Source organism: Haliotis cracherodii, unplaced genomic scaffold, assembly GCF_022045235.1.
Source record: "Haliotis cracherodii isolate W230 unplaced genomic scaffold, xgHalCrac1.p SCAF_1, whole genome shotgun sequence".
Lineage (NCBI taxonomy): Eukaryota > Metazoa > Mollusca > Gastropoda > Lepetellida > Haliotidae > Haliotis > Haliotis cracherodii.
The window spans coordinates 43119956-43144372 of NW_027266264.1; the positions used below are offsets into that span (position 1 = coordinate 43119956).

A 24417-nucleotide genomic window follows, 5' to 3' on the forward strand; every position below is an offset into this window, starting at 1 on the left:
ACAGAAGGATTAGATAAACCTGGTAACAATGGTAAGTTATACGCTTTACACTCACACGATAATGTATACAAGCGGAAAGAAGTTACATTCCCGGAAAATCAAGAAGATTTAAGCGATGTCGACGTTAGTAGACTCCATAAAAACAGTCCGTACAATGTTATTCGCAACGGTGAGAATAAATGGACTGTGGTCGAAGCAAACCTCAAGTGGCTACTGAATATAGTCATTACCCCACCTTATGTGATGATGGGTAAGGGACATAATTTAACTAAGATAATAAATAGTGGCATCGTACTCGCGGCTTATATCCCGTCAAAACGAAAAAGTGTGTTAGTCACTCCCCTGCCAGAAAAACCAGGTCATATGTTATATAGTCGTCTGGCAGTCCAAAATGTTAGTTTAAATTTGGTTGCTGAATTCGATGATATTAAAGTTAACTTGAGTGCAATACCTAATATTTCTACCCTTATTATTGAAGTCTTGTTCAGAGATGTACGGGTAGATGCCTTCGAAATATGGTCTATCGATTAAATGGCTCAAGAAACACGAGCGTCAACGTTGCAGTATTATTCATATCGGATGGGGGGGGTTCAAATTATTAAAAGTGGTAGTATTTCTCTTTCTAAGATATTCTTGCCGTATAATATACAATTGATAAGGTTGATGTATACTCTCAAAACATTTAAGCAAGACCAATTAAAGACTATCATATATTCGTAACATACACTATGACTTTATATCCAGCGCTCGATGAAGCAATTGAAAAGATGGAAACTGTTGATGGATTTCTATTACATCAAATAAGTAACATAAAACATCGAATAGAGAAGGATAGGGAGTTGAGACTTGGATTGTATAAAAAGTATCGCAGAGCTGTGAATGCTCTGGACGGAGTTGACACCGCGCTTGTAGCAGCTGGCATGGGACTCGGTGTAGCAGGTGTTGGTTTATTATCAACTATAATCGGCGCGCCTATCGTGCTCGGCATGGAAATAGCCGCCAGAGTCTCAGGACTGGCAGGAATAGCGATAAAATTCATTTTACGTAGGTTGCAAAAGAAAGCATTAAAACACGATAGTATTCGGATACTCGCCGAAGCAAAGTTGAACAGCATTGAGGATCATATTTCGACAGCAATGGTCGATTGTAAGATATCCGAGGATGAGTTTCGTTTAGTGCTGTCGGAACTCACCAAATACAATGAAATGAAGCAGGAGATTCGATCAAAATCTAATAAGACCAGTGGTATTAGCGAAGATGAGAAAAAAAAGTTCATAGAACAGGGGAGGCAACAAGCGCGTCAATTATTCCGTGCCAAAACCAAAGAACTGGTTGGAGATTAAAAATAGATTGCTTACTATCGTTTGATCACATTTAGACAAATGCTTACATGAATATATATAATAATGGAGATCGAAAAAGCTATTAAATGGAGAGAATTACCACAAGGTTTTTATTATATCAGTGATGTCAAACAAACCAAATACGGTTATCAATTGTTTCTTATCATTTTACAAGAAGAGTGTAGTTGTATAGTCTGGTCTACTAGTAAAATGAACGAAGAACTTAATAAAAATGTTGAATATCGCTTTATTGATAAAAATAATGAAGAATATTTTTATTACCATTTAGGCTCATCTAAAGCAATGATTGCCCCCGGTATTGGTGAGCTAGAGCCAATTTAACTTAATCTCATGACTATCGTTGAATCGCATAGTCATTTTGGCATAAAAAATTCCACCTGTAGTAGCAGTATATGTAATAAATCCGGCTCCAGTGGAAGTGGTCCAGAACCCCCATTACCTATACTACTTTCCAAGTCAGGCTTTTTTTGTATGGTAACCATATATGAAAATATATGTTAGGCCCTACTCCAACTGCACAGACACCAAATTCACATACTTACCTTACTCATATTAATATATCAAAGACAGATAACCGATTAGTAGCCAGTTTCTAAATATGTCTGCCATAAAGGTCATGTTTAACATCGGATCAAAAGTCTGAGATAGAGTTTTAGTGGAACCATAATTTCACGCAATGTTTCAGCCTCATATGGATTGTAGTTTCAGAGGAGATGTAAATAATGTAGTACCATATTCACTGTATTATCAAAACCATACACATAAATTCATTTTCAGAGAGAGAACTGTAGTGAACTTAATGCAAACATTAATGAATAACAACTTTTTTATGATAGTTACAAGGCAATTAGCAATCCCTTCTACACTGCCGTTTTCTGTAAACATATCTGTAATGTAGACAATAGTATATGGAGTGTCGTGTAATGTTCGGTTTTAGTAGGTGGTGCAAATACAGACTATACTTCAGTCTATAAGTTGGTCAGTGACTTTGGTAAACAGTCAATATGGTAGCACAAGAAAAATGGACATTGGACATCATGCCATGACATATGCCCAATTGACTTTCAGTGAGCAAGCTACAAGCCATATTTATTTTGATGTTTTCAAAAGTGAAACACAAGTCTCTTTTTGGCCAGGAACACCCACACCATAAGTTCTGGTGAAGAAGCTGAACATGTGAAGAGTATATGGATGATGATACAGCTAGGTTTTCAGTTACAATTATCTATACAAGTGGAACACCATGGCAATCCAAATAATGTTTCTGATTTTAGCAAACAATATGGACATTTCATAATATATACACAGATAAAGTGTGACGAACATAAAATACTGACATGCTGAAAGATGCATAATCTGTATCAAAACATGCAACATTTTAGAGGTGATAGTCTTTAAAGAAAGAGTGCAGCTTTATACAGTATTAACACACAACAATCATATAATGTATATACAAACCTGAGGTACTTTACAAGAATTTAGAGTTCTGCTGAACTTGATATCTACATCGTCTCTGAATAATTTTGGATCTGACCTGCAATAAAATATTAAAGATAACACAAAAACATATTGCATCATGCATGTTTACTTAATCTAAGTCTAAATCTAACCAACATACAACCACTGTCATTCAAGTATAGCGGTCATTAAACATCAATGAGAGTCTCCAAGACCTAAAGTATCATGTGACTTGAATATGTTACAGGTATCTCTTTTCTCACACATTTATAAACTCGATATGGAGTTTTGGAAAATGTGGTAACACCTCGTAGGAGGTATTACAATTGTAACACCTCGCAGGAAGTATTACAACGATTGTAACACCTCGCAGGAAAGTGCATTGTTGGATGCAGTGATATTGCTTGGCTGGAGGGCCCTTATAATACAGCGTTGCTTTATTGTGAAAGTGCATTGTTGGATGCAATGATATCGCTTGGCTGGAAGGCCTTTAACAATACAGCGTTGCTTTATTGTGAAAGTCTGCATTGTTGGAAGCAATGATATCGCTTGGCTGGCGAGCCTATAATAAAATACAGCGTTGCCTTATGCATGTAATAACCAAGTCTCTTGTGATCTTAAAGGGGCACTGATCTAACGCAATTCCCCGGACTGGTTGTTGCCTTTGTTATTGTTTTTTCCCCCCGTGAGTACCGCAACGCAACTGAGCGTGACCAGAGACTGGGCTACCATCTGCAAGGACAGCTAAATAAACTTGGAGGCTGGAGACAATGTTTGTTTTACGCACTTTTGCATAAACACTGATTGGTTAACTGTGATCTATAAAGATTTCGACAAAGGGCGCATGTTAATTAATTTCTTCAGCCTAAACAAACAGACAAAGGGAACAGCAGAGCTCATCAGATGTCGTAATTTGGAAATATCCCAGATGGTTATAGTTTAATATAAAAAAAAGTATCCATGCAGTGAAAGCATTTTCGGATTTCGGATTACGTCGATAATACGATTACTACTCCCTTGTTGTCATCCACGTTTTCTCGTCTAACCCTACACTTGTGTATTTGTCGTCATTCACTTGATGCTCAGTTAATGAATTAATTACAGGTACAATTAGTGGTAGCACCACTTAGATTACCTGATAAAGGTTCCCATTTGGCAGTTATTGTGTTTGGGGTAATTATTCAATCTAAATACAGGCTTGAAGTGAGGTGAAATGTGTGTTATGTAATATGCACGTGGCAGCCCAGCCAGAGATGAATGATCAGTTCATTTACTTTTTTTTGTAAATCAACGGATCGTTCCTAGTCATCAAAGGATTAACAGAAAATACGTTGATTGATTAATCACTGTTATCTTGCACAGTGGATATGTCAAAAGTGAGTGTTTACATGTCTAGGTTTACTAAAACAAAGGGAATACACTCATATCATGGCGTGAAGTGCCGATGTAAAAACAACATACTTTGTTCAAAGGGTTAACTGATAATACGTTGATTGATTGATCATTGTTTTCTATCACTCAATGGATTTTTTAGGAACCGTGAACGTTATGAAAATAGTTGTCACGTGGGCTTTCTCAGCCGACCCTTGAGACTTGACACCTATGTGAAACACCTGAAACAATCCAAGTGATCAGTTGAGAAACGAACACGGGTTATAATATCCGGAAACGATATATATCTTTTAAAATATTTGTTTGTTACAGAGACACGTGACATCGAATAAGTTTCTTTGTACAGCTGCAGACGTGTGGGATATTGTTCCTTTGTGTGGATATTCACGGATACATTCCTCGAACAAGGAAGCTGCCTAAAAATTTATACACATAAATTTGGTAGGTTGTAATTATGGTATTTGCATTTTGTTTTCCTTCATTTGAACCGATTCGTTCTTGTTTCTCTACGCCTTGGTTGGGAAATTCTTCAATGCGCGATAGACGTTGTTTTCACAGGTCTTTTCCTATGTAAGCGTGTATATATTACCGTCAATTTGTAAAATGTGATTCTCTCAGGCAATTTATAAAATGTGTAAATATTTCAGCCATTCTGACTAAAAAATCTGTCCAGATTGATTAAGACGATCAAAAGGGCCTACAAACATCACAACAGATTATTATGTAGGATTAGAAGCCAAACAACATAGAAATGTTCTTTTCAACGTAACATTTTCAGTCTCTTGGTGATGACATTAAACATCAAAATGTTTCGAATTTGTTATCATAATAATACAGATGGAAATGTTTTTCAGTCACTTTGTAAAATATTTGGACGTTTAATAAATATGTTACACATTTTGACAGTAACAAAATATACACACTATAAAAAAAGCAATGCTCAGGTGAAATATTTACTTTGTGTTGCATGTAAAAATAGTGTAAACGAAAAACGCAAAATTACCAAGCAAGTGACTTATCCAAACTTCGTCACCATTACCGATGCTACCCACAAAGATACCTACATTTCCTTATTATCTCGAAAACTGTATTTCATTTTGTTGATCAATGTGACCATACGCCCTTATTACTACCGGTATCCATAAAAGTGACTAATGCGCTTACGAAAGGCGCAGCAGAGGTCGCGAACTAGTCTAGATTTCTGCTATACATCCGGGTACTCACCGGGAAAAAACAATAACAAAAGCAACAACCAGTCCCGGGGAATTGCGTTAGATCAGTGCCCCTTTAAGTCTTTATTCTGGTTTCTTTCATTCTTCTTCTGTATTTTCTTTAAGATCTTTTATGCAAGACAGATTGATTGAAACAGATGAGAAGCTGTCTCAGTGCTTAACAAAAACAAACAATTAAATGTCTATTAGTTTCAAACAATAATTAACTTAAAGAGAGAACTTGGCTGACATTTGAACTTGATGGGCAAGTTTGGTAAGGTGAGCTGCAACAGGTGAACTAACACACATATGGTGAAACAATTATCAGTTCTATACACCAGAGAAATTACTCAAAGTTTAACACAATATATGTAACACTGCATTTACCAGAAAGTGCATGGGGCTTGGTATGAAACTGGCTTACTATTGTTTTAGACCATAAATTTTGACTTGGTGACTTGGACATGTGCCTTCTCAGACCACATGGCTTTAAATACCTGACCCCAGAGCATTTACCTCCCCTTGTTACATATTTGGAAGGGTAACATGAGACCAGTTAAAACAAATTTTAGAACTTTAAACGAAATGGTAATATTACAAATTGGGAACTTAAAAGAAACAAAAAATTAAAATACCCTTTCAGAAGCTAAAATGAAAACGGGTGAATTTTTTACCACTACACACCGGCCTCCTAATTGTAGAATGTAAGTGAAATTATTACTAAAATTGGTACCTTGGTGGCAAAATATATCTTTCTTATGAACTAAACTAAGATAAATCACTTTTTCTAGATAACATACAAACAAACATCCTGAATTAAACTAAAATGCAACATTTCATCAATCAGACACAGTTTATGTTCTTTAGTCTCTTTTGGTGTGGTTTTGTCATTTATCACATTACACAGTACACCTTCAGTCACTATTAATAACACACAGTTTGTCGATTGGTTGCAATAGTTCAAAAGTAGTGGTTTTAACTTTCACAGTTCTCACTAAATCTCTTTTGTCCCTGAACACTTAAATAACACGACCGAGTGCCCATGTATTATGCGGTTTATTGTCCATGACAAGTACAATATTTCCAACTTTCTTGGTGGTGTTCCATTTTTGTCTTTCTTGCAATAAGTGAAGATATTCTCTGCTCCATCTTTTCCAGAAAACATCTGCCAGATATTATACCTGTTTCCACCGATGCTTGCAGTACATGTCATCCTTCGAAAATGTGCCGGGGGAATCATCTCTCTTGATCTCAAATAAAGAAGGCTTGGTGTTAGAGGTGTTAGATCAAGGTACATTTGTAATGGACCTTCCATTGACAATGGCTTTGATTTCACAGAAGAGTATACATCATTCATCAGCGCCATTGGATCCCTTCATTTACCCATGTTGAACTTAACTTGGATTGATTGAAGCTGGAGAGTGCTGTCACGAAACTCCCATTTACTTCGAACTAGATTGGTGCCATTGTCAAATCAGATAACCTTTGGTGGACCACGCCTGGCGATAAACCTTCTGATGGTATTTATGCATGAGTAAGTGTCCAAAGAGCTAGCTACTTCAAGATGAATAGCCATTCAGGTGAAAAGTATACCATTTCTTTCTTCCAAGCTTTATTTGAAATCTACTAAAGTAGTCAATACCAACATTGGAAGATCTGCCATTTTCTGCTGACCAGCTGGTGCTTGATACTTACGACAAATGACACATTTTGCAAGCTGTGATTTGATAATAGGTCAATGAGTGATATCATGAGCATCGATCCACACAATTAGGTCTGATGACATGCATCAAACAAGTCAGCAAGCCTGGCCACCCGATCCCGTAGGTCGTCTCTTAAGACAAGCATAGTCACCTTTTAGGGCACTTTTAGTGATCACTCCAGAGCTCTGTACAACTGTCTGGAGTGAGAGCTCTTGAGTGCTCACTCCAGACAGTTGTACAGCAAGCCCAGCTGCTGTAAGTTCCATTCAATGTATGGTTATCTTCTTTCATGGGGCAACACTAGACTTTGCCATAACCAAGACGCAATGCACCTCATTACGTTCATTCAAGAGACGGAGATAAGCCACTACAGAATAACCAATATCACTGGCATCGGAGAAAAGAAGTAGCTGGCATATACAACCTTGCTAAAGTCTTTTGGCTTGTGAGATCGTGGAACCTGAATTTCCTCAAGTCTGGGTAAGTTCTGTTGCCATTGTTGCCACTTTCTTTGTGAAACAGCATCTCTTTCTTGATCCCATCCATATTGTTTCATCTGAAAACACTGCATTAACTGCTTGGCTTGGAGCCCAAATGGAGCTATTAAGCCCATACAACTAACATCGACAGGATACCTCATTTCGTTATTGGTTTAGGTTTACTTTGGATTAGGAATCCAAGTGTGTCAGATTCTACAAACCAAAACACTCCCAAGGCCCTTTCACTTTTGAGACTTTCACAGTCAAGGTTCAGTTGTTTCACATCTTTCGCGCTTTCTTCTGAAGGAATTGCTTTCATCACAGCATGGCTATTGCTTATCCACTTTGTAAGTTTAATTCCACATCTGTGACATAAGTCTGCGACTTCTTTGACGACACAAATAGCCTGTGTTTCATCCAGAACAGAAGCAAGACAATCATCCTCATCATAGTTGTCCTTTATCATGTCTGTGATGTGAGGATCATACTCATTTGATGATCTGCATGCTGTAGGGCAAAGGTAGCATAGCTTGAAGATGATACAGCTCCAAAAAGGTGGACAAGCATTCTGTACACTTGTGGCTCCTGGGTCTTTTCTTGGCACTCTCACTTGATAATACATAGCTTGTATATCTTCCATCACAGCAATGCTTTCTTGGCAGAATCACATCAGTGTTCCAATTAAGTTGCTTATGAGGTTTGGACCTTGCAGTAACATACTATTCAGAGAAACACACTGGTAGCTAGCTGTGCAATCGAAGACCACTCCATGATGTGGAATGTACCACATCTTGCCTGGGGGACATTGAATTTCACTGACTGGTACCTACTCAGTGTACCCTTTGTCAAGTATATCTTTAATGAAAACCTTTTTTAGTGTTTGGTTAACTTTTTCTTTTTTGACCATTTAGCCTTTGCAATGCTTGTTCTGAGTTGCCATGCATTACAACATCATCGGTTTTGAATGGTAACTTTATATCATAGTGATCTTGCTTGTTAATGGGATTTGATACCACACTGATGAACTCTTTATCTTCTTGGGACATTTCTTTTTTGTCATCAATTTTTATCTCTGGAAAATCAAAGTTCATACTTTCTTTCACCATTATGTCAAGACCACTCACTTCTTCTGCATTCTTAAAGCAATCTCTGTTCTCATAGATGGTAAACTACTTCCTTCATCTGTTTTTTGTATTCGCAAGACATTCCATAGAACGCAACCCTGATGTCAGCTAGATGAGGCCACATCCAAAGACGTAGGTTTTTTCCTTGTTGGATACTGGTATATGCTCCCTGGAGTATATGGTTGGTAAGGATATCACATTCTTCAACTCATAAACTTGGAGGCCATCTACTGCTTGAACTACAGACGTGTGCGGCTGTCCCATTGTGTCAGTGGTGATTTTCATCTTCTTCACACTACATCAAAGCCGGATCAGGGTTTCTGAGCACATTGACAGTGCTCCCTGGACCTAAAAAGGCATATGTTGTCTCATCTGTAATGCCATTTCTACAGGCTATTTTAACAGGTATGATAGCAAGAGTGCTTTCATAGTTACCGGCCTCCTTATAGGTACCACGAATGCTGGAAAGTCCAGCACAGGCACTGACTTTCACTGACTTTCACTCCTGTATTTCAATCAACATGAAGAATGGACTGGCGATGTTACTCTTTCCTTCACTTTTCAAGCTTTCTTAGCCTCACGCTTGACAAGGTACCGAAAATCTACCAATCGTCCAGAATCTCAACTTTTGAGGACAAGATTTCTCCACTTTTCATGGTAGAAATAGGGCAATTTCATGACTAACTTCTTAGATTATCAGGATATTCAATGATTTTGACAGCAGTGATTGTACTTACAGCATTCAAACTTTAAGAAATTAGCATACTCATCAATAGATGTTGGATTGTCTATCTTGATTTGGGGCCAACTGGGTGCACATTTCACTAAAGCAGAAGCCACAACCTCCTCATTGCGATACTATTCTTCCAACTCCATCCAAGCGGCTCTATAACCTCACCTTGCATCCAAAAGACTAGCTCCCTCAACAATTTTGAGAGCTTCCCCAGTGATAAATTGTTCCAAGTAGCTCATCTTCTCATCAACTGAATCAGAATTATCTTAAATTTTTAATTGGAATTGTCTCTTGAATCTCTGATACACAAGTGGATCCCCAGAAAACCTTTGAATGTCAGGAGGTTAACGTAGCTGCTGCACCGCAGAATATATACTGAACCGCAAAAGAAACATCACCATGGATAGATATATGAGAAACATTATTTGTCAAAACACTGTAAACATACTTTGAGACATATTGAAAAGATGAAACTTGGCAAAACTAATCATCAAGGTTGAAATGAAAGTGTCAAATGTTCTTAAAGTTAACACAAGCATCACAAGTCAGTATCTTGTGTGTCCGTCATGTGCATTGATGACTGCCGTGCAACGTCGATACATGGAATGCATGAGACGGTTGGTGAAGGCCATAGGCACTTGAGCCGACAATCTGAGGAACGCCTGTCGCCGTTCAGCTGCAGTTGTCTTAGTTCTCGCTACCGCTACACAAAGATCTGAGGACATCACACCAGGGTCACGTCAGAACGACCTTTCATCCGACCAATCAGAGCGTTGCTTACAAGATTATGAAAGTGACAGTCAGAAGGTGTTTTCTAATCATGTAACCTTGAAAACGTTAACACTGGGTATTCTGAACAACAGTTACGGCCCGTACGACTGATTCCCTCAAAATTATCATATATCTCTCGTTTCCGTGGGAGAAACATTTGAACGGTGGAGGCGTTGCACAGTACGTGGGAAGCACTGTCATACAATCGCAACCATATATAAGACCGGAATGTTTGTTTGTTCAGTTTTTAAAACTTTAATTGAGAATTGTGTCAACATATTTTTAAAGCATAGTCAGAAATGCAAGTCGCCAGATTGCAACAGGTGCCCTAAAGCTTGAGAAAGCTGCTTTCTAATTGGTTGATGTCAACTTCTTGTTAGTCATTTCAGTGGGAGTTCAATGTTCGCGAAAGGTCGTTCTGACGTGACCCGTCCCTGGCAAGCTGGACTTCAACTTTCCATATTTTCATGTATATATATGTCAGTAGGCACTCTGAGGTACGCACAATGCAGGGGTTGCTATCCCACATGGAAACCATTAGGACAGCGACGCTTCGATTCAGGGGGGGATACCTGGTCCACCTTCCACCAACAATTCCGACACAGCATGTTGAGGGACTCCTCAAGCTGTTGGGACAACACTGACGGAGAGTTGTGGCTGAAGTACATGCTCACACAGCCGGTACGACAACCCGAGTCAGGGAGATGGGGCGCAATGACACAGGGGGACATGCCAGTAAGGTATGCTGGGATTTTAATAAATTTGGTTGTAGCAGGCACAGCTTTAAGTACGTTAACAAATATGGTAATTGTGGCAAAAATTCCCACAGCTCTAGGACCTGCTTTCAAGGGAATGGGGCCCAACAGACCTCATACAAGCCCAACCAACCTTTCCCTGACAGCAAACCAGTCGCCAAGAAAGGTAAATTCAAAGGCCCCTTCCCCCATGGATCTCAATGAAATGGCACCCTGGTTTCACCAATATGCTATGGTCAATTACAGAGACGCAAATTACTAATGGGTAGGTTTTAGTTTTGGTTTTAAGCTTGAGTTCCAGGGTAGCCACACAAGTCGCCTTGCACAAAACTTGTGATCAGCCATGCACCAAGACATGGCAGGCTACGTCAAACAAAACCTACAAAAGGAAGTTGACCTTGGCAGGATGGAGGGCCCCTTCAAGGACACCCCCCTGGACAACCTCCTAGTATCCCCAATAGGTCTGGTGCCGAAGAAGTAGCCACTGGAACAGCTTGGGGTCCCTTTTGACCACAACAAGACCATGGGACCCACTACACAAATGACATTCTTAGGGTTGGAAAATGAAGATCAGAATCCCAGCAAGCAACGAGCAAACAAAAACTTCCCTTTCTTCTGCGACAATCAAGCTGTTTGACAATTTATTGCATGCCCTGGCACTTGTTTAGCTAGTAGAAGGATGTTATCTCCACAGGTCAACGTTTCTTTTCAATACATAGGCAAGCCGTGGGTGTGGGGTAGCACTCTGGTGCTTTGTGGTCCATGGCATGAACTTGTCATACAGTTATTAGAAGTTGGCAAACAACTGTTAAACAATTGCTGAACAACTAAGGGACAACTGTTCCGTTTTACAAATGGGGGATAAATTTCATTTTTTAACATCTGTGGAACAATTGACAGTCAAGAAGCCAACCAGTGGTTATTTGCCTGCACAATACTCTATGTTTGTTTGTTTGTTGTTTAACGTCGCACTCAGCAATATTCCAGCTATATGTTGGTGGTCTGTAAATAATCGAGTCTGGACCAGACAATCCAGTGATTGTCATCATGAGCATCGTTCCACGCAATTGGGATACAATGACATGCATCCACCAAATAGCGAGCCTGACCACACGATCCTGTTAGTCACCTCTCACGACAAGCATAGTCACCTTTTACGGCAAGCATGGGTTGCTGAAGACCTATTCTACCCCGGATCTTCTCGGGTCCATGTCATGGAGGTATAGTGACAGTGCTGGCTCAATCACACCTTGTCACCACCTGATCTTCATTAGTAGGCTATTTTGACAAGCCTGCACAGGGGATCTGTTCTGCAATAAAATATCCACACTACATGTAGAAGTTAATGTATTTCAGTGGCTTGGAGTCACAGTGCATACATACATTGACAGACATTTCTTTCTTTTAGAGCATCTTGTGTTTTTTTCTATTTTACATGTATTAATCATGGTAATAAAGTCAGTAGTAGTATCAATATTAATATGAGTATTAATGTTAGTATTCCTATTACACATGAACTGTGATTGTGGAGTTGATTCCACATCATCTCTGGTATTAAAATGTAATAAATCATTGTGAACACTATGCAGAAGGATCTCTGTTAAGTTCTACAGACAGTGTGGCAGCATGCTCAGAATTAACCCTGGACGTTTGCAGAGACTGTGTGAAAGCCTTCTCATAGGTTATGAACATGATATAAAACATCCACATAAGTAGTAATAATGTTTTGAAGACTAAATGTGAATGTATCTCTGTAAGATTTTTGAAGATGGTGTGGACGCTGTTTTTCAAAGTCGATTGGGAACAACATTGCTGAATAATATTTATCTACTTTTTTATATTCTCACCAATAAATCTTACCACCATATGAATAATACCAAATCCTTCTGAAAAACTTTGAAATAGTGCCATGGCAAGGTAGCTAATAGATATGTTGTCAACTTTGTATAATGTCAACAAAGATAGCCATTAACAAACATTGTCGACAGCACTGATATTAAAACATTTTCTGCATCAATACGGAGGACTAGAAAAACACAAATACCTGATCATGTGAAGTGAATATGATGTCATCATAAGGAGAAACATACATGTGGAAGTTCAGCTCCTCAATTTCAGAGAAGTTTACAAAGCCAATTATGCATTTTGAAAGAAATATAAGAGCATGGTAATAATAAGGACAAAATTTAAGCTATTGAAAGTAACAGAACATAAATATTTAGCCTCACTACTAATGAAACACATACCAATATTTCATTACATTTTGAAAACAAAATGACCGAGTAACAACCACAAATACATTTTCCAATAGGGTTCCTGTGGGGACCATATTGACAATTGAATTCAAACCTCTTAAACAAACTGGGGTGTTAACAATGGTGGAAACAAGTACTGTATTCACTGTAATAAGCAGCTCAGGTGCTCAGGAAAAAGACAAAGAAATGGGGTGCTTATTAAAACCATCAACAGTGATTTGTATGTGTTCTCCATAATTGAGCAGCAGTGAACATTCAATTGTTGGTGAAACATTGATAAAAGTTGCTTAGTAATAATATTCCCCTTCTTTACTGCTGTTTTCTGAAAGAAAAAGAAGTAGTAGACGAGGGGTGTATGGTGACACCCCACTCTGGACCAGGCGCAGGCACTTAAAATGCTTCCATGTGTGTGGTAAATTATGTGATGATGATCATTGGATTGTCATGTATTAAGATGCCATCCTATATCAAGGAAACCTTTAAATCAAATTGTAATGAAAATATTCTCTGATATATATACTCATGCATATCATTATTTTGAATATATATATATTCAACATTTCTGCTAAGTTTCATTATTCTAGGACACCAGATGGTATACTCTTCTTCTCAATTGGAAAGAAACAATTGATAACCATATTTGGATGGCTTGACATCCATGATGAGATATATATGTTGTAATTCTTGCCATTTGATAATTTTGCCTCAGTGTACAAGTACTTTGGCTTGTAATTGCCCATTGTTATACACTTATGTAAACATTTATCTAAAATGGTTCGTTGTACTAAATGAACATTTATATTAATTAATAATGGATAAAATTTACCATAGCCCACATGGATATTGGAAAGGTAAAGGAGCAATACTAAAACTAGCTGCAGCGACTAAGGTATCTTATCATGTTGCCAAGGATTGATAAAGAAAAGGTTTGATATTTTCACAACTCATGAAGTTCATGAGGCTGACCTCTTGTTTCTTCCTCATGATAAGGTAAGACGCAAAACAAATAAATATGCTTTAGCTGAAGTAGATGTAGCTAGTCAGTACAAAGAGACTGAGCCATTAACTACAATAGATTCAACAGAAATTGCTTATTCACTGGATCGCAAATATGAACATGGACCATTAATATGGCCTAAGCTATTTCAAGTAGATCCTGGATGTGAACTTATGGGAACAGTAACCAAACTATTAACAAAGCATGATGTTACAGTCAGGCGTGGTGAAAAAGAGGCCTTTCGTGGCCAAGCTATTGTTGAAAGATTTTACCGAACATTAGAAGAATGCTTGTTTGGATATCAGCATGGGATTGAAATGAAATCAGATCAATTAAGATCAACGGAATGTGAGACACCATTATCAGCTGTTATATCAGCGCTGAATAATGAAGTAACACGACTAATTGGTAAGAAACTATCCAATGCTATTAAAATGAAATCTGTGACTTCCAAATCTTCAGCACAAAAGGAGAGGCAAGAAACAAATACTTCTGTAAGAGTAAGCGTAAGATATTTATACCAGCCGGGTAAACTTGAAGGAGGCCAATGCCTTGCAACTGATCGGTTTGGTCTCTTAAGATATATAACATTAGTCGATTGGTTATGAGTGAGTATGATTTTACGCCACATTTGGCAATATTCTGGCAATATTCCAGCAATATCACAGCTGGGGACACTGGAAAATGGGCTTCACACATTGTACCCATGTAGGAAATCAAACCCCAGTCTTCGTCGTCACGAGCCAATGCTTTAACCACTAGGCTACCGCACTGTCCCCGAGTGGTTATGAAAGAAGACTGGGCAGAGGATTTGTACGAGAAGAGTTGCTTATTCCTTACTTAAAGTAACCACACGCATAGGCAGTTAGTTATACCATCCTCATCAATCCATCTCTTTGTATCTAAGGGGGATAATTGTAACCTTAGGTGTCAGGTACTGTACCCTTCTACCTTTGGTCACTTTCTCTGGTTAATCACTCCTTGGTTCTGGGGATGATGTAGCTCTCAAATCACAAGTCAACTTGAGTGCTCCAGTCCATTTTATTTATGATAGAATAAATCATACATATACACAAGTCCCTCAGTTGATTTCTTGTTGCCTGTATTACTTAAATACAGCACATACCTAAAGGATGCATCAAAGAGCCTGATAGTATTTCTGATCAACTGTTAACTCTAATAATTTCTGATACAGGCATCCAATCTACAGAGAGAAACTCTATGTTCACCCGTGAGTTTCCGAATCCACGCACCACTCCCGGACAACTCCCTCAATACTCTAGATGACCGAAATGATATTTGACATCATGTGAAATGAGTCCTAATGGCTCACCTCCATATGAACCCCAATTTCCGTTCCAATCACTAATACTATCAAAACTCTTCTAATTTCCTCCAGTTGATTTCCTAAGGTCATTAGTCAACCAGACATACTCATACAACCCTAAGGTGAAAACCCATTACCCTGTGAGGTAACAAATCCCCCCTAACAGTCATTTCTGATTCAAGCAATCTCGGTAATTTCCACTAAAAGCCATTTCTATTTCCCAAAGAAGCAAAATCTATAACCTTTTGACCCGTTGGTGATTCCCTCACCCTGTACAGTCACTTCTCTCACATCCGTCTGTACTTTAACCTAAGGCCTGATAGAATTTAATAAACTGTGTTCTAAGTTAATATTAAAAACCCTTTTTCCAAAATACCCTGGTGATATAATGATGTCTTGTGCATTCTTAATCCATATCCTGTGCTTGTCATTTCTTAAAGTATTCATCTCATGCTTGAATGTTCTACTGTTGAATAATGCCTCCTTATACTGTTCATGTTTTATATGCTTTTTTACCACATACTTCTTAACCCGATTTAGCTTTTCTTATCTCCACGCTATCAGACTTCTTTATGGAATACATCTTTGGTAACATACTCTGCAATCAGAGTTCCAGCACACTCATCCTTTATCTTACCTAACACCTTTTCATTTACTGTGCTGTGCATTGCATTATCTTTTGGGTAATCGCTGGTAGTTTGTTGTTGAGACATGTGGCAAATAGATCTATGTTTGGAGTATCCCATAGGCAGGTTATCCATTTGAATATTTCGGGATGTAGCGACCATTCCGTGGGTACTATCCTGTTTTTCCGGGATAGGTAATCTGCTAGGATATTTAGCTTGCCCGGTATATGTCTTGCTTCGATCCTGCAACTCACTGCTGTATGTAAGCGACCACGGTCGAGTTGTCTGTAGCGATTTTTACTGACGAGTGGTGCAGACAATATTGTCATGCTTCTAGGGCTAGATATATTGCTCTCATTTCTAGACAATTGATGTGTAACTCCTTTTCTTGGGAGGACCATTTTCCCTGTATGGTAACATCGTCCATATGGGCACCCCAGCCCTCTCCTGATGCATCTGTGTAGAGTTGATGTAGGGAGGTGGGACATGAGAGTGGAATACCTGGCATGACATTTTGATGAGTCAGCCACCAATGAATTTCTTAGATTTGAACTTGTGGAGGTTGGATTAAGGCTTCCAGCTCTATGTCTTTGGCGGTATTCATCCAATTGTGGAGGGGCCATAATTGTAGTCTGCATCTGTAGGTTAGGTCTTGGATAGATGTGAGCGTGCCAAGGCAAGACATCCACCAGCGTCTCGATTTGATTGGCTGATCGAGTGTGCTTGTTATCATGTGTTCTACTCTTGGATATCTGTCCTCTGGAGGTACTACTATGCCCTTGTTGAGTAGAAATCTTGCACGTATGTAAGTGATGTCCTGTGTGGGTACTAATTCTGATTTTAGAGGGTAAACCAGGAAGCCTAAGTGTGTTAGTCGTTGAATAAGGCACACTGTATTTAATCTGATGTGCGATTTGTCCTGATCGGCCGATAGGAAATCGTCTATATATCCATGTAGCCTCATGAGCTTTATATGGGCGAATCCGATGATGGGATTGGTGATCCTGGTGAATAACCATGGGGCGATGGATATGGCGAATGAAGTACCCTGAACTGATATCTCTGACAGTTGAATGCGAAGCGCAGATAACGACGATGACTTGGATGGATAGGGACGTGCAGATAGGCGTCTTGGAGGTCTATGCTTATCATCCAATCTGCTTGACTTAAGACATTCTTCAACTTCTTGATAGATTCCATCTGAAAACTGGGAGGTTTTTACAGATAATGTTTGTTTAGGACTTTTAGATCTATGATTAATCGCATCTCTGAAGAATTCTTCTTCGGTACCAGGAATACTGGGGAGTAGAATCCGTAAGATGCTGATAGCTCCCTTTGCAAGTAGTTTTCGTATGACGCACGAGACAATGCGCTCCCCCTATTAAGATTTGAATTGTCAGACAGACAGGGAGCTTTTGACCACGTGATCGGGAAAACTGCTGTATTTCCTGTTCTGCGCAAGGGTGAATTACACATCACACCGAGATTGCTGTTTGTAAACAAGACTACCATGCTGACTTTGGTACTGGCTGATCTCCAGGCGAGCCGTGCGAAGCATTTACAGTAGTAGTCAATGACTATACGTACGGTCTGTCACATCTTCACTACTCCCTTTATTGTCGCATTGATACCGGAATGCACAGCGCTTTTTCCGGTGCCTAGGCAATGGAATCCATCATTTCTTCACCAGTTCTACGCATCGCCGATCAACCTGGCAGAACAAGTCATCCCTCACTTATTCAAGACAAGAGTAGGTGAATATTGACATTTTGGTTCGATATATGATCCTTATGTTCTGCACGTCCATTCAAGGCACGATTTCTGCTACTACCGCTCTTCTACGTGGTCCCGATTTCCCTGCTTCGTACGATCAGCCAACCGGTAAACTTCATCTCAGCCTCATTTTTTCTACTAGATCACATGGTTGCCCAGGAACTTGTTAACACAAGCCGGAATACAACAACCACCTGTTCATGGATGCCTCACTTCAAGGTCAGGGAGCTCACGTCAACTTGGAAGTAACATCAGGCCTATGGTCAGAAGCAGACAGCTCTGCCACATCAATTATCTGGAATACGAGGCTGTAATCCGGCCAATATTTCATTGGACCCCACAGTCAAGAAACGACACTCATTTCAACTGTGGCATACACTATACACCTTCAAGGCACAATGAAATCAGAGACCCTCGACTTTTTTCACCTTTGGTAGACAAACTCAACTTACTGATAAAGGCAAAACATATACTGGGAGTGGCAAATGGATTAGCAGACACCTTATCCAGACAAGCCAGACTATCACCAACAGAATGGAAAGGTTGTCTACTAATAACATTGTGTCACCAGTGCCGGACCCACTAGCCTGATCAGTCGATGCTCTGACAATATCATGGGAGGACCAAAACGCGTATGCGTTTCCTCCACCAGCCTTGATACTGCGGATACTACAAAGATCTTTCAGACTTGGCCCTCCAGGATGGGATCAATATCATGGGAGGACCAAAAGGCGTATGCGTTTCCCCCACCAGCCTTGATACCGCGGATACTACAAAGATCTTTCAGACTTGGCCCTCCAGGATGGGATCTCCCTGTATTCTTCCATCACTTCTTGTGGCTGACTATGAAACACTTGTTGATAAAACCTCAAACTTTATGTTCATGACGATCTTCCTGCTTGCGCTGGCTCCTATAGTTCATGTTAGAGGGACTCGTGCTTAGACGTCGGTTGAGGCCAGTTCCAACAAGATAAGCATTCAAGGCCTACAAGATCTACTTCAAGGCATCTTAGACCATCCATCCCTGATGCAAGCATGTTTTTCATCCACTTGTCAACGGCTGCAACTTCTGATGTATCTTGAACCACCATCTCCACTGGCTGCGTTCTATCATCCTCAGGGTCTACACCTTTGAGGGACTACAACCCGAGCTGCTTCCAATCCTCATGAGACGAGGGCAGTGACTTCCGACTTGGCGTTGGATAGTATTGCACACTTTCAGCCATCATGGAGGGATGTTCTGGCTTTGCCTCCTACTCCTTTCGGAATCTCAGTCGCCGACGTCCAAGGTCACAGCAGCCACACAGCGCAGATGAGGAAGTCTGGACTACAAGTCCAAAGTCTGGTTTCCTGTATATACTGCAATAATTTCTTTTATTGCTAATGTTAATCGGGTTTCCCAGACAAGCTCCCAGAGGGAGGGTATATATGCTTGTCTGTTGGGACTTCGGTCTATGTCAATAGAAGCCACCATCCGGTGCGGACATTTGTTAAATGGTGTCCCAATCTTCTACCTGCTCACCTCTGTCTTTGTGCATGTGATTTCTCAGTAGTTGATTGAAGACCTGTGTGAAAAACGGGTCTACATCAACAGAAGTCACCATCCGGTGCAGCCATTTGTTTAAATGGTGTCCCGATCTTCTACCTGCTCACCTCTGTCTTTGTGCATGTGATTTCTCAGTAGTTGATTGAGGACCTGTGTGATAAACGGGTATCGTCGATCGTTTCCTCTTCTCATTCTTACCTTATTCAATCTCTACGTGAGTTTGATAAGGTTGATGAAGCGAAAAAAGAGATGCCAAGCTGATCCGCCTTACGTCCTTAGGAGCGTATGTGTGAGGTCTGTCTTGTAGGCCTAGGCCGGGGACAGGGTGTTTGAAACAAAACACCTCCTATCCGGGGTCAGGTTTAAGTCGTGACCGAGTAGGTGTTGCCTGGCTCATGGTTACGCGGTCGTTCTTGGAACGGCGTCCTGTGTGAAACCATGGAACACATGATTCCCCGATGTCATGATGTATATCTCTTGGTAGCACAAAGAGGGATTTTTGAAGCAACCCTTACACGAGTTTATCACTAATCCCTGTAAAATCCTTTGAATTTTCCGGATTAGTTCCAGCTTCCTCATGTACGTCTCACGGCTGAGGTCCTTACAGGCTAGGGTATCTGCGCCCCACCATTCAACCGTGTGATAAATGCATATTGTGAGATAGGATAAGTTTATAAATTTGTAAATTTTCAAATAAATTGTATATTTATACACTTATCCTATCTCACACGCTAAATGCCCACCCAACCATCCCCGCATCACAGTTACACCAGCCTGTACGCTCTAGATTGAGAATAAGGGTGGTAGATATGTCAGGTGATCAGGTCGCTGGGGTCGTGTCGTACGGGATTTTAGTGGTGCGTGAATCATGATCAAAGGGGTGATTTGGTGATGTATGGCATGTGTTTGGGTGAGTGGTGTTTTTTAAGCTGGAAACTCTGTTTTAGGACGTTTCCACACCAAGATCGAAGAATAAGAAGAAATGCATAGTGTGAGATAGGGTAAGTATATAAATATACAATTTATTAGAAAATTTACAATTTTCAATAACACTGTGCAAAATAGTGCATAACTTTTTAATCTGCACTAAACTTCCTCTCCACCCTCATGAAAGGATAATTGTCGATGGCATCGTGTTTTAGGACAGTAGCAACATTTGCTTTTTTTTCTGAAACCATTTGATGGTTCTCCACACAGCGTGGTATGGTGGTGGCCAACAAGGATGAAAAAATTGTTATTCCACCCATAAAACAAGTCATAAAGTCACATATCCCCATGTTAAAATCTTTCTCATCATTTAATCATAAACTACCCAAACAAATTTACTGGGTGACAGACTTCTGTTGTCCAGCCACCACATTATCCGGTTCACTTCCAATTGTCAGACATACAATTTATCAGATGACCCAATCGTCGGACAGACCAGTCAAGTGTGACCAGTGTAACTGCCTGGTCTTACCTACTAATTAATGAGCTACTCCACCTCGTTAAGTGATACACATTACGATTGTGTTTATAAGTTGCATTTGATCTGTCTCTTACTAGCAAAGATTTACAGAAGTTTTTCCAATGATATAGAATGTAGGAAACTCAGTGAAGATTAACAAACAATGTTAAATACAATGTTTGGTAGAATAAGAACACATTAAATAGATTAATCTTCTCCATAACCTGGCACTCGTGAAGAACAACCTCACCGTGGTGAGTGCTGGGTAACGCTAATAGCTCTTCCCCCGTGTGGACCCGGGGCAGAATGTGTCCTCACCACCCCATTGCTGGTCGTATGAGGCGACAAAATTGGGCAACCTGTTTGCCATGGGTTGCACCCCTGTGTCGGTGAAGGACGGGAGTCTGGTGGTTGAGGGCATTGGTTCCAGGAATAGCATTCCTTTGCCCAATACACCACTTTGACCCTTACTTCGCCTAGATGGGTGGTAGAATGGGCCCAGTTCTATCAATCGGCTGGTCATGCCAAGCCCTGAGCACATATTGTGTTTGAACTGATTTGACTTTTGATTTAACTTTTTTATTTTCGGACTTGGCCAAATTATATATTATATATGTATCAAATCTTGAATTTTGATCATTAATTATCTCAATTGCCTAGAGTCATATGCCCAGAAGGCGGTGGCTCATGGGCCAATCTGGTGGATTGATTGATTTTTTAGTTGATCTGCTTGTGTATACCATCCCAGTATCCTTGGTGCTGCTAGTTGGAGATCCACTGGTTTACGGCATTGTCTGTGTGATACTCCGTGGTGGGTGGGGGGCTGGGATGGTGAATTTTTTTTGACTTTACCATGGCTCAACCCAAAAAAACAAAATGAGCATTAACTTACTACTCCAAAACATTGTTCAAATAGTTGGTCTCAATTTTTAGTAGTTTCTGCTGCTGATGGAACACCTTAGAGGCTAAATCCTTTTACCATTTTCAAGGCTCTTTACGGCATTGCGGGAGATGTGCAAAATGTCAAAAAACTTTGATCTGGACTCCTACTGGTCGAATGTAAATCTGAAAAACCATATACAACCTTACAAGCTGCCAAATATCTAGTTTCTACTGCTGTTTTGATCTCACCACATAAAACTCTCAACTCTAGCAAAGGCATTATCAGAGTCAGAGATTGATGTCTCTATGACATGACTGAAACTGAAATTGCAAATGAATTGAAAGATCAGGGAATTACACATGTCAAACATTTCATGAACAAAAGAGAAGATGCCATCTATAAATCAAACACGTATTTAATGACTTTATCTTAACCAACTCCACCAAAGAGCATCAAAGCATGATATTTTAACATTGAAGTAGATAAGTACATTCCAAATCCACTTTGGTGTTACAAGTGTCAGCAGTTTGGGCATGGAGCCCACTTATGTGACAACAGAAAGAAATGTCACCAATGCGGAGAACATGATCATAATACCGAGGATAATGTGGCTTCTTCGAAGTCATGTCCAAAGTCCAAAATTCAACACCAGATTGTTCAGTTAAAGCATGATAGAAATATCACCTTTCCAGAAGCTAAGCGAATAATCATGGCCACTGTCTCCCCAACTACAACTGTCTCCTACTCAGCAGCAGTATCACACGCATCCTCAAAACAGTCACATCCGTTCAATGTCAGACAGAGATTACTTGGGTTTCCTCAGAAAATTATTCCTTGATGCTTTCTAGTTATTCTTCACAAATTGACACATCACCATCAACATCTGTGTCAACACCATTAATTGCAGCAGCAGTGGAACCAGAACCAGCACTGGCACCGGCACCAAAACCATCTCCTGTGTTGAAAAACGCCAACAAGAATGTTGATTACTCAACAAAATCAGATTGTGTATCAAAGGGTCGCCATGACACTATTCAAATTTGCATTCGATTTTAGACCTTGGAGGACATGGATGTCTCTCCACATTCTCAAGGGCGCAACTGAAGTAAGTCGCCACGAAATGGGAGAAATAGATCTCCTGTTCATCTGCCTATAACATGAACAATTCCCAGCCACTAGTACAGCGGAATTGCAAAGGTCTCAGGACCAATTTTAACGAGTTACATCTTTTAATCCAAGATTATACGCCATCGGCAATATGTCTCCAGGAGACATATCTCAAGCAGAATGACAACTTTGATTTGCGTCGGTACAATTCCTTCCATTCCTTTTCTCCACATGGTGTTAAAAATACTGGCAGATATTCTGTTTTGGTGAGGCAGGGTGTGATCCACAGCCCTGTTTCACTTCATACCAATCTGCAAGCCGTTGCAGTCCGACTGACTTTGCACATAACCTTTACACTGTGTTCTCTGTACATTTCACCTTCTCCTGTGCTACAGCAATCAGATCTTCAATCTTTACATGACCAGCTCCCTAAGCCGTCAATCCTAAGGGAAAAGTCCTTGAAGATTTTATTTCTGATAACAACCTGTGCATTTTCAATGATGGATCAAGTACATATGAACATCCTGTTACTGGAATCTATTCAGCTTTGGATCTGTCCCTAACAGATTCCAATCTCTTTAACGAATTTACATGGTCGGTTCACGATGACTTATGTGGAAGTGATCATTTTCCTTCAATCCTAACAGCAAACAATCTGTTTGATGTTCCACCCACGTCAAGTGGAACTTTACCAAAGCCAACTGGCCTTCCTTACAGGAACTCTGTACTGATAGGTTGAAGCCTGATGTGTTCAGGAATGTAACTGATCCTATTCAGCTGTTATTTTAAAATAAAATTTGCCGACATAACCATTCCAAAGTCCTCTGCAAATCAACACATTCGAAAACCATGGTTTGATAAAGAATGCAAACAGGCAAGGAAGAGTAGGAAAAAGGCTGAGAATTATTTCTGCCGACATCCAACTGTCCATAATTTGAATCATGTTAAAATTACAAGTGACAAGGCACGCCATACCTTCAAGCAAAATAAGCGTAAGTCTTGGAGGAATTATGTCTCTAAAATTAATTCTTCCACGCCTTTATCCAAGGTGGTGAACATGATTGCAAAGGTTCAAAATCAAGTGTTCACTATCTCTAAGACGGTAACCATCTGTTAACAGATAAATCGGACATTGCCAATAAATTGGGTGAAACACTGGCCAAACACGATCCTAAGTTTCACAATTATCAGAAACAACAGGAAAAGAAGAGGGTTGATTTTACTTCTCAAAATGGAGACGGTTATGATAAACTACTGCCCTAGGTCAAGCGCATGATACTGCAACGGGAAATGATAATATTCATTATCAGTTCCTGAAGCATTTGCCTAATTCATGCTTAGGGATGCTCCTTAATATATTTGATCAGATCTGGACATCAGGAAATTTTCAACCTTTGTGGCGTAATGCAATGGTTGTTCCCATACCTAAACCTTTTAGAGACCATATTGATGCATCCAATTATCGA

The 24417-nt window shown here is 39.8% G+C and overlaps 1 protein-coding gene across 1 annotated transcript in view; it reads right to left on the reverse strand.

The window, feature by feature from the left end:
- LOC139478127 (ras-specific guanine nucleotide-releasing factor 2-like) overlaps positions 1–24417 on the reverse strand; it is a 969963-nt gene that overhangs the window by 666932 nt on the left and 278614 nt on the right. The window contains exon 15 of the mRNA XM_071260456.1: positions 2823–2898. Within this exon, the coding sequence (XP_071116557.1) occupies positions 2823–2898 (76 nt within the window). The remainder of the gene's footprint in view (positions 1–2822; positions 2899–24417) is intronic.